The following is a 13,677-nucleotide window of genomic DNA, read 5'->3' as shown; positions in this document are numbered from 1 at the left end:
AGCTATACCCCTAGCCCTATTTTTTATTCTTTATTTGCAAGAGGCCTCAATAAGTAGTAGCTGAGGCTGTCTTCGAACTATGATACTCCTGTCTCAGCCTCCCAAATGCCACCACACCAGCTTGAAACTTATAGCATCCACATAGTTTTTCTGTTAAATAAATGGCAATACAGTGTCATTTTCAATAGAAGCTTCACTTCTGCCATTACCATGCTATATAATGTGCATTTGTTGATTTTATTTACTGTCCTGTGTAAAGGGATTAAAAACTGTTTATATATCTGTCATTGTTATTTTTGTTATAAAAATTAAATATTCAAGGGATGTCTTATATTACTTGTTTCACTTTGTTTATTAGACTTTGGGGTGAGCCAGTTAATCTTCGTGAACAACATGATGCCTTAGAATTTTTTAATTCCTTGGTGGATAGTTTAGATGAAGCTTTAAAAGCTTTAGGACATCCACCTATGTTAAGTCAAGTTCTAGGAGGCTCCTTTGCTGATCAGAAGATTTGCCAGGGCTGCCCTCATAGGTAAGTGATAACATGTTTTTAATGGATACTTCTTATTGTTCTTTTTTTTAATATACTATAGGCATAATTTAACTAATATTTCAGAAAACAAAATTTACTAATGTTAAATTTCTGATTTCAATTATATTTGTTTGCAAACTCCCACTATTTAGTTGCTCTTTACTTCCACCAGTAATACTTGTTTCTTTCTGGTCTACTTAATATTTTATTACCTCCTCATGTTTTGTTTTGTTTTTGTAGAGTTGGGGATGAAACCCAGGTCATCCTACCACCAAATAACATAGCCCTCTTATTTTTTGTTTAGAAACAAGATTTCATTAGGTCGCTGAATCTGCTGTTTTCATAAGGCTGGCCAAACCTGAGATCCTCTTTACTTAGCCTCCCAAGTACTGGAATTACAGGCATGTGCCAGCATGCCCAGCTTCCACATGTACTTTTTATTTTCTTTGTCATACTGCTTTGAGACATAAAAAGGCATTTGCTAAAAGCTACAATTATTACACAAAGATAATTTTTATGAATAGACTCCCTGTTTTTTTTCTTTTTTAATGGTACTGGGGATTGAATCAGCTTAGGGACATTTTACTTCCCATGCTTTTTATTCAACCCCAACCCTTTTTATTTTTGGTTTAGAACCAGCTATAGATTACTGAGAGTCCCACTTATTCTTCTGAGGTCCACAAACTTGAGGTCCTCCTGTCTCAGTTTTCCAAATACAGGATATTAGGTGTGCACCACTACATCTGCCTTTGAAGAGGTCCTTTTGAAGACAAGAAATGATTTGACAAAATATTGCATCATATAAGAGAAATTTGCACTGTACTATAGTACATTCATTCATAATGTGGAAAGAGAATTCATTTAGTTAACTTTTGGTCCTTTTGAAAACATTTTTTGTTAAGGAGACAATAGAAATGTTCAACCTTTTTTTTTCTTTCTGTGGTGCTAGGGATTAAACCCAGGGGCACTTATTTATTTTGAAGCAAGGTCTCAGTAGTTGAGGTAGGCCAAGAACCTATAATCCTACCGTCTGAACTCTAATATCTTAATCACCTGCCTAGCATGGTGGCACACACTTGTAATCCCTGCATTCGGAAAGTGGAGACTGGAAAATCCAGTTCACCAACAGCTCAGCTACTTAGCAAGGCCCTTCACAACTCAGTGAGACCCTGTTTCAAAATAAAGAGTGAAAAATAGGAATGGGGATGTAGCTCGTAGATATTCGTCCCTAGGTTGCATCCCCAGTACCCCAAAAAAGCTTTTTTTTTTTTTTTAAGTAGCTGCCAATCACACTTTTTTTTTTTTTATCTGTATTGAGAATGGAATTCAAGGGCATTCTACCTCTGAGCTACACCCCCCAGACCTATTTTATTTTATTTATTTTTTGAAACAGGGTCTTACTAACTTGCAGCAGGCCTTACTAAGTACCTGAGGCTGGCACAAACACTGGATTCTTCTGTTTCTAAGATTACAAGTGTAAACCACCAAGCCCAGCTTCCAATCACACATTGTAAATGGCTTTCTTTTTCTTATGAAGACTGGTTTCTAATCTCATAGTAACTTTTATAACAAGTTTATAGGTCATTTTATTTTGCTAGATGTGGTGAGGCATACCTTTAATCCTAGTTCTCAGGAGACAAAAACAGGAGATCTCAGCAGACTGGTCAAAGGCCAGCCTCAGCAACTTAACAAGACCCCATTTCAAAAAGGTAAACCTAAGCTGGGCATGTTGGTACATGCTTGTAATTCCAGCATTCGGGAGGCTTGAGACAAAAGAATTACAGTTCACAGACAGCCTCAGCTACTTAGTGAGGCTCATTGCAACTCAGTGAGACCCTGTTTCAAAATAAAGAGTAAAGCCAGGCATGGTGATGCACGTTTGTAATCCCAGTATTTGGGAGGCTGAGACTGGAAGATCACGCAGGTTTGAAGCCAGCTTCAGCTACTTACTGAGGCTCTCAGCAGCTTAGTGAGACCCTGTTTCCAAATAAAATCTAAAATAGTTCTGAAGTATAGCCTAGAAGAAGAAAGCCCCTGGGTTCCATTCCCAATACTATTACTACTACTACTACTACTACTACTACTACTAATAATAATAATAATAATAATAATAATAATAATAGTAGTAGTAATAATGTATTAAAAAAAAGTCGGGCGTGTTAGTGCATGCTTGTAATCTCAGCATTCAAGAGGCTGAGACAGGAGGACAGCAGTTCACAGACAGCCTCAGCTACTTAGTGAGGCCCTCCGCAACTCAGTGAGACCCTGTCTCAAACTAAAGAATAAAAAATCGGGCAGGGGGTGTAGGTTGGAGGTAGAATACACCTGGGTTCCATCCCCACAAAAAAAGTTTTAAAAATAGGGCTGGGGCAGTAGCTTGGAGGTTGAGTGCCCCTGGGTTCCATCCCTAGTACCACCAAAAAAAAAAAAAAAAAAAGATGATGATGATACCAGTGCTTTAATAAAAGTAATTTTAAAATCAAACATTAATATTTATACTAAAATAAATGATTGAAATGGGAAAAAAAAACAAGAGTGGATGGGTTAGAGGTATATCTTAAAGGAAGAATGCCCCTGGGTTCAATCACCAGTCCCACCCCCCTCCAAATTCTATGCATATCATGTTTCTGGCAGATTACAAGACATCTTTTTGTGCCTTATATATAGTATGTACACCTTATTGTTTAGTGACTTAAGGGTTAAGGATATATTTTTGTTATCAGTATGTGTCAACAGGGATTCTGTTCTTACTGGTGATATTTAAAAGACAAGTATGAAACATTGCTTTTATACTCTTAAATTACCCTTCCAGTCCAGGAAGTTGGCTAATTTTGAAAAAGGCCACTTTGAAAGTATTGCCACAACTTGGGGTCTGCTTCATTCCCACATTATTTAGTTTGCGCTCCTTTTTATGACTTACACAGAGCAGAACACTAGAAGCATTGAAGATAATTGATGTTTGAACTTCTGTAATAAGGAACCTTCTATTACAAAATTGAAGAATGCTTAATACAACTTAATTAAAATACTTATGAATGTATGTAAAGATTATGATATAGTTCTGTGTACAAAGCAATGATCAATAAAAGATAGTTGAGTAATAATAATTTACTAATGCAGTTGACAGAATGCAGTAGATATTGCAAATTTTTTTAATCAACTTTACAACCAAAAGTAACACTTAGAAACCAAAGCATAAGTTCTTTTGATCATTTTTTAATGTACCATTAGGTATGAGTGTGAAGAATCTTTTACAACATTGAACATAGACATAAGAAATCATCAAAATCTTCTTGATTCTTTGGAACAGTATATCAAAGGAGATTTATTGGAAGGTGCAAATGCATATCGTTGTGAAAAATGTGATAAAAAGGTATGTATTATACAGTTTTCAAAATAACAATTGTGAGCCGGGCATGGTGGCACATGCTTATAATCCCAGCATTTGGGAGGCTGAGACAGGAGGATCGGGGTTTGCAGACAGCCTCAACTACCTAGTGAGACCCTTTGAAACTCAGTGAGGCTCTGTTTCAAAATAAAGAATTTAAAAAAATAGTGCTGGAGGTGTGACATGGAGGTAGAATACCCCTGGGTTCCAATCTCAGTACAGCAAAAAAATAAATAACAATTATGTTTAAAAGAGTTGGCACACTTCTTCAAAATAGACCTTTGCTATATCTGTACTTAATTTTAACAGCAGAGTTTATCATGATACTTTTTTTCTGTACGATTTCTTTTGGGGGGAGGCTGAGACAGGAAGATTGCAGTTTGCAACCACTCTCAGCTACTTAGTGAGGCCCTTTGCAACTTAGTGAGACGCTGTTCCAAAAATAAAGAATAAAAAATATGGCTGGGGGGTGTAGCTTGGAGATAGAATGCCCCTGGGTTCCATCCCCAGTACTACAAAAATAAATAAATAAAAATATAAAAAGAGCTGGAAATATGCCTTGTAGTTAAATGCCGCTGTGTTCATTCCCCTGTACCAGAAAGTTTTAAAGTTGTTCACAAAAGAATTTTGAGAATAAATTGTACGGTTACTAGATGAAAAGCATATATATATATATTTAGTGTTTGTGTAGTACTAGAGGCTTTCTACCTCCGGGCTATACTCCCAGACCTATTTTTTTTATATATATTTTATTTGGAAACAGGGTCTCACTAAGTTGCTGAGAGCCTCACTAAGTAGCTGAGGCTGGCTTCGAACCCATGTGATCCTCCTGTCTCAGCCTCCCAAGCACGGGGATTACAAGCATGCGCCACCCCGCCCAACGAAAAGCATTAATATTAAATGAATAAATTTTAGGAGTCACAGTGGATTAGAACTATAGTTTTATGTAGTTTAGGGTTTGTGATTGCCAGGCGTAGTGACACATGCTTTTAATCCCAGTATTTGGGAAGTTGAGAGAGGAGGATTGCAAGTTCAAGGTCAGCCTCAGCAATTTAGGCAATGTTTCAATGTAAAAAATGAAAATGGGTAGGGTTGTAAGTAGAGGTAGAATGGCCCTGGTTCAATCCCTAGTACATTAAAAAAAAAAAAAAAAAACTTGTCATTTTTCATCTGTGCTCTGAAATAGATTGCTATTGCACTTAAACCTGAAAAGTTGATAGTGGAAACATTTCTTCAAGCTATATTTTGAGAAGTAGCTTTATATTAAAATACACATAAGAAAAAAGAAAAGGTTCAATCTCTCTTCTACCCACTTGAAACCAGTTTCTGAACAGAAACATGCTTGTCTGTCTTGCTCTGCTAGCATGTAATTTCCATGAAGTAAAGACTTTGCCTTATATACTTTGAATAACTGGCTTCTAAGCACCATGTGGTGTATAATAGGCATTCAATAAGTGTTTTCTGTCTTTTTGATAACTTTCCTGGTCCAGGAAGTTGGCTATTTTATATGGTTACAATACATAGTTTTCAATGCCTTCATAATTTGAAATTTTTATATCACATATTAGATGTGATATTTAGACCCAACCAACTAATTTTATCTTTGACCACATAGTCTATGGTATGAAAAGATAACATGGATAACTGTGAAAGTAGCATATATTTTCACCAGTGGTCATGCTTCCTCATCTGAAATATGTCCTTAAACCTTAAATTCTAACTGGTTATTGTCTGTAAGTTTACACTGTCTGCTACTGAGAACCCTGACATGTCTGAAAGTGTCTGTGTATGTGTGTTTAAACCAAAAGCACTGAGCTCCCAAATACTGGGAATATAAACATGTGCCAGTTCACCCAGCCTCCTCTTATTTTTTTGTCACCATTAAGGCACATTTTATAAAGCCGGACACGGAGCTGGGCATGATGGCACAAGTTTGTAATCCCAGTACTTGAGATACTGAAACAGGAGGATCACACAGTTTCAAAGCCAGCCTCAGCTGCTTATTGAGGCTCTCAGCAACTTAGTGAGACCTTGATTCCAAATAAAATGTAAACTAGGTCTGGGAGTGTAGCCCAAAGTTAGAAAGCCCCTGGGTTCCACCCCTAGTACCACAAAAATAAATAAATGAACAAATAAATAAAACCAGGCTTGGTGGCATACATTTGTAATCCCAGTACTTGGGAGGCTGAGACAGGAGGATTGTAGGTTCACGGATAGCCTCAGCTATTTAATGAGGCCTTTGCAACTTAGTGAGACCTGTTTCAAAATAAAAAACAGGGCTGGAGATGTAGCTTTGAGGTACAATGCCCCTAGGTTCAATCCCTAGTCTGAAATCCATGGGTTCTATCTCTATTATAAAAATAAAATACATCTTTAAATAAAAGGATATAAAAGTACTGTCAAGATTAAATTCACTAATAGTTTGTAGCATGTATTATATGCCATGGCATATGGCCCCATTAATAAACTAATTTTTCAGGCTAGCTTCAAACCTGTGCATTCCTTCTGTCTCAGCCTCCCAAATGCTGGGATTACAAGTGTGTGTCACCGTGCCCAGCGAACCTGTGCAATCCTCCTGTCTCCACCTCCCAAGCGCGGTTATTACAAGTGTGCACCACCACACCCGGCAAGTCATAATCTTTTAGTACTATATTTTGTTACTTTGGTAATAAAATGATGTACAATTAAACTGTCTGTTTGTTGTAGGTTGACACAGTAAAGCGTTTGCTAATTAAAAAACTGCCTCCTATTCTTGCTATTCAACTGAAACGATTTGACTATGACTGGGAAAGAGAATGTGCAATCAAATTTAATGATTATTTTGAATTTCCACGAGAACTGGACATGGAACCTTACACAGTAGCAGGTGTCGCAAACCTAGAAGGAGATAATGTAAATTCAGAGAGTCAGGTGATTCAACAGAAGGAGCATTCTGAAAATGGCATAGCTAGAAGCACAAAATACAGACTTGTCGGTGTGCTTGTACACAGTGGTCAAGCAAGTGGTGGACATTATTATTCTTATATCATTCAAAGGAATAGTAATGATGGTGAGAGAAATCGCTGGTATAAGTTTGATGATGGAGATGTAACAGAATGTAAAATGGATGATGATGAAGAAATGAAAAATCAGTGTTTTGGTGGAGAGTACATGGGAGAAGTATTTGATCATATGATGAAGCGCATGTCATACAGGCGACAGAAAAGGTGGTGGAATGCTTATATACTTTTTTATGAACGAATGGACACAATTAATGAAGATGATGCAATGATAAGATATATGTCAGAGATAACTATCACAAGATCTCATCAGATTCTTATGTCACCAGCCATTGAGAAAAGTGTACAGAAACAGAATGTACAATTCATGCATAATCAAATGCAGTATAGTTTAGAATATTTTCAGTTTGTGAAAAAACTGCTTACATGCAATGCTATTTACCTAAATCCCGCTCCAGGTTTGTTTGTTTGTTTGTTTGTTTGTTTGTTTGTTTGTTTTGGTGGTACTGGGGTTCCTGAAAACCTTCTGCCTCCAGGCTATACTCCCAGACATCTATTGTTTTTAAAATATTTTTATTTGGAAACGGTCTCTTAAGCCAGCAAGGCTGGCTTCCAGCCTGTGCAATCTTCCACCTCCCAAGCACAGGGATTACAAGCGTGCACCACCATGCCTGGCGGAAATTTGCTTTTTATTAGCAAAATTTAATAATTCACTGTGTGTGTGTGTGTGTTGTGTGTGTGTGTGTGTGTGTGTGTGTGTGTGTGTGTGTGTTTGTTGTTTTACTAGGGATTGGACCCAGAGGCATTCTACCTCCAACCTACAGCTTGAGCTCCATCTTTTATTTTGCAACATTAAGTTGCTGAGGCTGGCCTCAAACCTGCAGTCTTGTCTCAGCTTCCCAAATACTGGGATTATAGATGTTTACCACCACAATATCATGTTCACTTGTAGGATTTTTTTTTTCTGGGCATCAACATTTTTCTAAATTTGCTCTTGAGTTCTTTCTCTCTCTCTCTTTTTTTTCTCATATACTCATCCTTAGTTCATTTGAACTGGCAGCATTTTCAGTTCTAGTTATTTTAAAATAAATACCAGCCGGTTGTGGTGGCGTATGCTTGTAATCCTTGCATTTGGGAGGCTGAGACCGGAGGATCGCAGTTCGCAGACAGCCTCAGCTACTTAGTGAGGCCCTTTGCAACTCAGTGAGACCCGGTTTCAAAATAAGTATAAAAAAAAAATAGGGCAGGGAGTGTAGCTCAGAGGTCGAATGCCTCTGGATTCCATCCCCAGACCCGAAAAAATAAAATAAAATAAAATAAATACCATATCTGTGCCTTGGAATGGTGGCACTTTGGGGAAAGTAAAATATCTTTATAAAAAATTTATCTTGTAAATTTATTTATAAATTGTTACTTATTGTAACAATTATTTATTTATTTATTTATTTATTTATTTATTTATTTATTTTGGTGGTACTGGGGATGGAACCCTTCTACCTCCAGGCTACACTCCCAGACATATGTTATATTTTATTTGGAAACAGGGTCTCTTAAGCCAGCAAGGCTGGCTTCAAACCTGCATGATTGATCCTCCTGTCTCTGCCTCCCAAACGTGTGGATTATAAGCAAGAGCCACCATACCTGGCTATTTTAACAATTTTTGACTCAAGCAATCATTTTAAACATGGTTTAGTGAGGTAGTAAGATAATGATTTTGGGGCATGATTCTACTAATTCTAGTACTTGGCAGGCCAATACCTCCACAACTTCTTTTTCAAAATAAAAAGGAGAGTGTCCATGAGTTCAGTCCCCATTTCCAAAAAAATAGTACTACTTTTAGCTAAAATTTTTTATGTGAAACTTTAAATGTGATTGATTATGTGCGTTTTCTCCAAAGGACAAGATCACTTATTACCTGAAGGAGAAGAAATCACAATGATTAGCATTCAACTTGCTGCTAAATTTCTCTTTACCACTGGATTTCATACCAAGAAAATAGTCCGTGGACCTGCCAGTGATTGGTACATGGGTTTGGATATTATTCATATCATACATAGAGTTAGCTTGGTTCTTTATTACACTAATTTTTTTCTAGTCATGAGAAAATTAGTTTAAATTTTAAACACAGAAAAAAGTCTTAGTAGTAATTCTGAGAAAAATCTTACTAAAACTGTACAACCTAGCTGGACATGGTAGTACCCACTTGTCATCCCAGTACATGAAGGGCTAAGACAAGAGGATTGCGGGTTTAAGATCAGTCTCAGCAACTTAATGAGGCTCTCAGTGACCTAAAGAGACCCTCTTTCAAATAAAAAATAAAATGGGTATAATGGCCCTGGGTTTAGTCCCCAGTATGAAGAAAAAATAGATGCTTTTTACATCTGTGCTATAACCCTAGCCCCATTTTTTTAAAAAACAAAAGTCTTGCTAGAATGATGAGAGTCTCACTACTTGCAGAGGCTGTCCTCAAATTTATGATCCTCCTGTCTGAGCCTCCCAAGATCATGTACCACCATGTATGGCATTAAAAGTGTATAAGTGTGACTAAGATTATTCATAAATTGGCTTCTATTTCAGTTAACTGTGTCACGTCTTTAGTACCTTTCATTTGAAACTAAGTTTTATCATTACTATGTGAAATTCTCAATAACTATAGTCTTGCTTATATGTTTAAAAGGTACACAGATAATTGTAATACCTTGATTTAACATCATTTACATTAAGAAATTTGTAAAGACCTACATATATTTTATTGGGTTATTTTTATTTTATTTTATTATTTTGTGGACCCCAGACATTCTAGCTCCAAGGTATACCCAGCCCAATTTTATTTCTTATTTGTAAACAAGGTCTCACTAAGTTGCTAAAGCTGGCTTCTAACCTGTGATCCTCTTATCTCAGCCTTCCAAGTATTGGAATTAGAAGCATGCACCACCATTCCCAGCTTGAGTTCATTTTATGATTCTAAGACTTGACTAGTAACAGGGCTTTATCAGTCTTGTATTTGTAGAGAATCAACTAACCAGTGATGGTAGATAACATTTTTATTGTTTTTTTGGTTTATAGAACTCTTTGTTTTTCTATAGCAAAACAAAATAAATATATTAACAAATATTGCTATTCATAGATATTTCTGTTTTAGGTATGATGCATTATGCATTCTCCTCCGTTACAGCAAGAATGTACGTTTTTGGTTTGCTCATAATGTTCTTTTTAATGTGTCAAATTGTTTCTCTGAGTACCTTCTGGAGTGCCCTATTGCAGAAGTGAGGGGTGTATTTGCAAAACTTATAGTATTTATGGCACATTTTTCCATGCAAGATGGTTCTTGTCCTTCGCCTTTTGCTTCTCCAGGACCACATTGTAGTCAGGTAATTGCACTGCTTCTCTCTAGAAATTAAATATTTAAAGTAAATTCTATTTCTAAAATTCAAAGCAGCAAGTATATGTGCCTTTTTCATTTTTATTATCCTAAAATGCACCTAAATATGAATGCATTATGATATTTTGGTTCTTAAAATTATTTCATGATAACGATCATTAAGCACTTTAATAAGTAAGATAAATTCCTGTTCATTTACTTAGTAAATCTTAAGATTTTATATGTTTAAGATTTATAATCAAACTGAGCATGGCACTTGCTTGTAATTCCAGTACTTGGGAGGCTGAGACAGGAGGATCGTACAGGTTCGAAACCAGCCTCAGCTATTTACTGAGACTCCCAGCAACTTAGTGAGACCCTGTTTCCAAATAAGTATAAAATAGGTCGGGAAGTATAGCCCAGAGGTAGAAAAGCTCCTGGATTCCACCCTCAGTACCACACACACCAAAAAAAAAAAAAAAAAAAAAAGAATTAAAAAATAGGGCTGGGTAGTGTGCCCTGGGTTCCATCACCGGTGCCACAAAAAAAAATTTTTTTTAATATAAAGAAAGTCAAGCTAAAGCTTGGATGATATGATTTAGATCATTAGGAATTTATAAGACTTAACATAGCTGGGTGTGGTGGCGCACACTTGTAATCCCAGCATTTGGGAGGCTGAGACCAGAGGATCGCAGTTTGCAGACAGCCTCAGCTACTTAGTGAGGCCCTTTGCAACTCAGTGAGACCCGGTTTCAAAATAAAGAATAAAGAAAAAAAAGTGATGAAAATCCCAGCTAGGAGCTGTGGTACCTTGCTTAGTAGGCCCAAGCCCTGAGTTTCACCCATAGGAATTGTAGGAGAATCAGTCATACAGTCTACCATAAAAATTATGGTAGACTTCTTGGTTGAGAAAACAAGGTTTTTTTGTTTGTTTTTTGTTTGTTTGTTTTTTATTTTTGCGGGTCTGGGGATAGAACCCAGGGATATTAGACCTCCTCGCTACACCCTCAGCCTATTTTTTATTCTTTATTTTGAAACAGGGTCTCACTAAGTTGCTGAGGACCTCACTAAATATCTGAGGCTGGCCACGAACCACAATCCTTCAATCTCAGCCTCCCAAATGCTGAGATTACAAGTGTGTGCCTACACATCTGGCTAAAAATAAGAATTATAGTAGCTTAATCAAACCTTTTAAGTAGCTCTCTTTCTCTTTTCTTTTTTCTTTCATCTCTCTTCCTCTTTCCTTTTCTCTTTTGGTACTAGTAATTAAAATCCAGAACATTTTCCTTCAAACTACATTCCATTTATTTATTTATTTATTTATTTATTTATTTATTTATTTATTTATTTATTGGTGTGTCGGTCGCAGTGACGACTCTTACACGATCTTCCTCAAGCAGTTTTATTACCCCAGCTTCTTGTACAGTTCCCGTAGATCTTCTCTCCCTCTCCCCAGAAATCCTTCCCTTATATAGAGCCCAACAGCCAATCAGCAGACCGTTCACGTGTACAACTCATGGGCACAGCCAGTCCATTGGCTGTTGCCCTATGGCATGCGGTGTTCCCGTGTATCTCATGCTCTTGACGTCATACTTCCTGAAAGTTGTTTACCACCTAAGCGCTTTGGGGAACTTCCGCTCAACGCCATCTTAGCTCTCGGACTTACTGGCTGATGGGCGGGGCCCGTCACATTGGTGGTACAGGGGATGGAACCCAGGGGCATTCTACCTCCAAGCTACACCCCCAGCCCTATTTTTTATTCTTAAGCACAAAAAGTAACATGTACATTATATTTATAGTTTTAACAATACTGAAGAATCTATCTTGAGTTTTCTACAACTTTTTCCCTCTGTGAAAGAACAATTAAATATAATAATTTTCTTTCTAACACTTTCTGTATGTGTGAACACGGCTCTTTTTACGTAAATAAAAGTATTTTGTTACTACATACTGTTGCCGATAAAACAATATTTTATCTTTCACAGATGGTTGATAACTTGAGCTTGAGTGATCACTTACTAAGTGCAGTATTAAATCTCCTGAGAAGGGAAGTTTCAGAACATGGACGTCATTTACAGCAATATTTCAATTTGTTTGTAATGTATGCCAATTTAGGTAAGAATTTCGTTATATATGTATTTCAGTAAGTATATAATATTTACATATTAAATGATGAAACTAAGAATCATAGTGAAAGATACAAGAGGATTACACACAGAAAATAAAAAAAAACAATGCCAACTCTTTTTTTCTTTTTTTCTTTTTTTTTCTTTTTTAAATGAGTCTGGGGCTGGAACCCAGGGGCATTCAACCTCTGAGCTACCCTGTCCTATTATTTTATTCTTTATTTTTATTTTATTTATTTTATTTTAATTTTTATTTACTTATTTATTTTGTGTGTGTGTTGCTGGGGTTCCTTAGAAGCCCTTCTACCTCCGGGCTACACTCCCAGACCTATTTTATATTTTTATTTGGAAATAGGGTCTCTTAAGCCAGCAAGGCTGGCTTCGAATCTGTGCGATCCTTCTGTCTCTGCCTCCCAAACACAGGGGATTACAAGTGTGGGCCACCACACCAGGCTTTATTCTTTATTTTGAAACAGGGTCTCACTAAGTTGCAGAGGGCATCATTTAAGTAGTTGAGGCTCTTTGCGAACTGCGATTCTCTGGTCTCAGCCTCCCGAATGCTGGGATTATAAGCAAATGCTGGGATTACAAGCATGAGCCACCATGCCTGGCAAAACTCATACTTTATACTGTCCCCCCCCCTTTTACTGGGGATGGAAACCAGGGATTCTGCCTTTGAATGACACTCCAACTCCTTTTTTTTATTCTTTATTTTGAAACAAAGTCTCACTGAGTTGCAAAGGGCCTCACTAAGTAGCTTGGGGTTGTCAGCAACCCACAATCCTCCTTTCTCAGCCTCTCAAATGCTGGGATTACAAACCTGCACCACAATGCCCGGCTTGTTCTTTCTTTTTATTTTATTTTATTTTATTTTATTTTATTTTATTTTGGTGGTACTGGGGTTCCTGGAAGCCCTTCTACCTCCGGGCTACATTCCCAGGCCTATTTTTACATTTTTATTTGGAAACAGGGTCTCCTAAGCCAGCGCGCGCAGCTGGCTTCGAACCTGCGCGATCCTCCTGTCTCTGCCTCCCAAGTGCGGGGATTACAAGCGTGCGCCACCACGCCCGGCTTGTTCTTTCTTTTTAATAGTCTACATTTTGCACTGTTGAGTGTTAAACCCGGAGCCTTATGCTTGCAAGCACTCTATGACTGAGCTCTATTCCCAGCCCTGTTCCCATTTTCAATAGTGCAGGTTATTAAATCATATATCATTGGTTCATTATATAACATCCTTTTTTTTTTCTTTGCGGTACTGGGGGTGGAACTAA

The 13,677-nt window shown here is 37.2% G+C and overlaps 2 protein-coding genes across 3 annotated transcripts in view; both read left to right on the top strand.

The window, feature by feature from the left end:
* The window catches only part of LOC308279535 (F-box-like/WD repeat-containing protein TBL1XR1), a gene marked incomplete at both ends in the record, with an annotated part of 935,328 nt that overhangs the window by 390,885 nt on the left and 530,766 nt on the right, over positions 1-13,677 (top strand).
* LOC308279543 (ubiquitin carboxyl-terminal hydrolase 9X-like) overlaps positions 1-13,677 on the top strand; it is a gene marked incomplete at both ends in the record, with an annotated part of 146,498 nt that overhangs the window by 115,868 nt on the left and 16,953 nt on the right. For both annotated transcript variants that reach the window (XM_080719669.1, XM_080719670.1), the window contains 6 exons: positions 359-532; positions 3,764-3,905; positions 6,627-7,377; positions 8,817-8,940; positions 10,062-10,290; positions 12,266-12,395. In XM_080719669.1, coding sequence (XP_080575795.1) covers positions 359-532; positions 3,764-3,905; positions 6,627-7,377; positions 8,817-8,940; positions 10,062-10,290; positions 12,266-12,395 — 1,550 coding nt within the window. The remainder of the gene's footprint in view (positions 1-358; positions 533-3,763; positions 3,906-6,626; positions 7,378-8,816; positions 8,941-10,061; positions 10,291-12,265; positions 12,396-13,677) is intronic.

Source organism: Muscardinus avellanarius (genome assembly GCF_963383645.1).
Source record: "Muscardinus avellanarius genome assembly, chromosome: Y".
Taxonomy (NCBI): Eukaryota; Metazoa; Chordata; class Mammalia; order Rodentia; family Gliridae; genus Muscardinus; species Muscardinus avellanarius.
The sequence above is the reverse complement of the archived record's forward strand: the minus strand, read 5'-3'. Positions and strand labels throughout refer to the sequence as shown.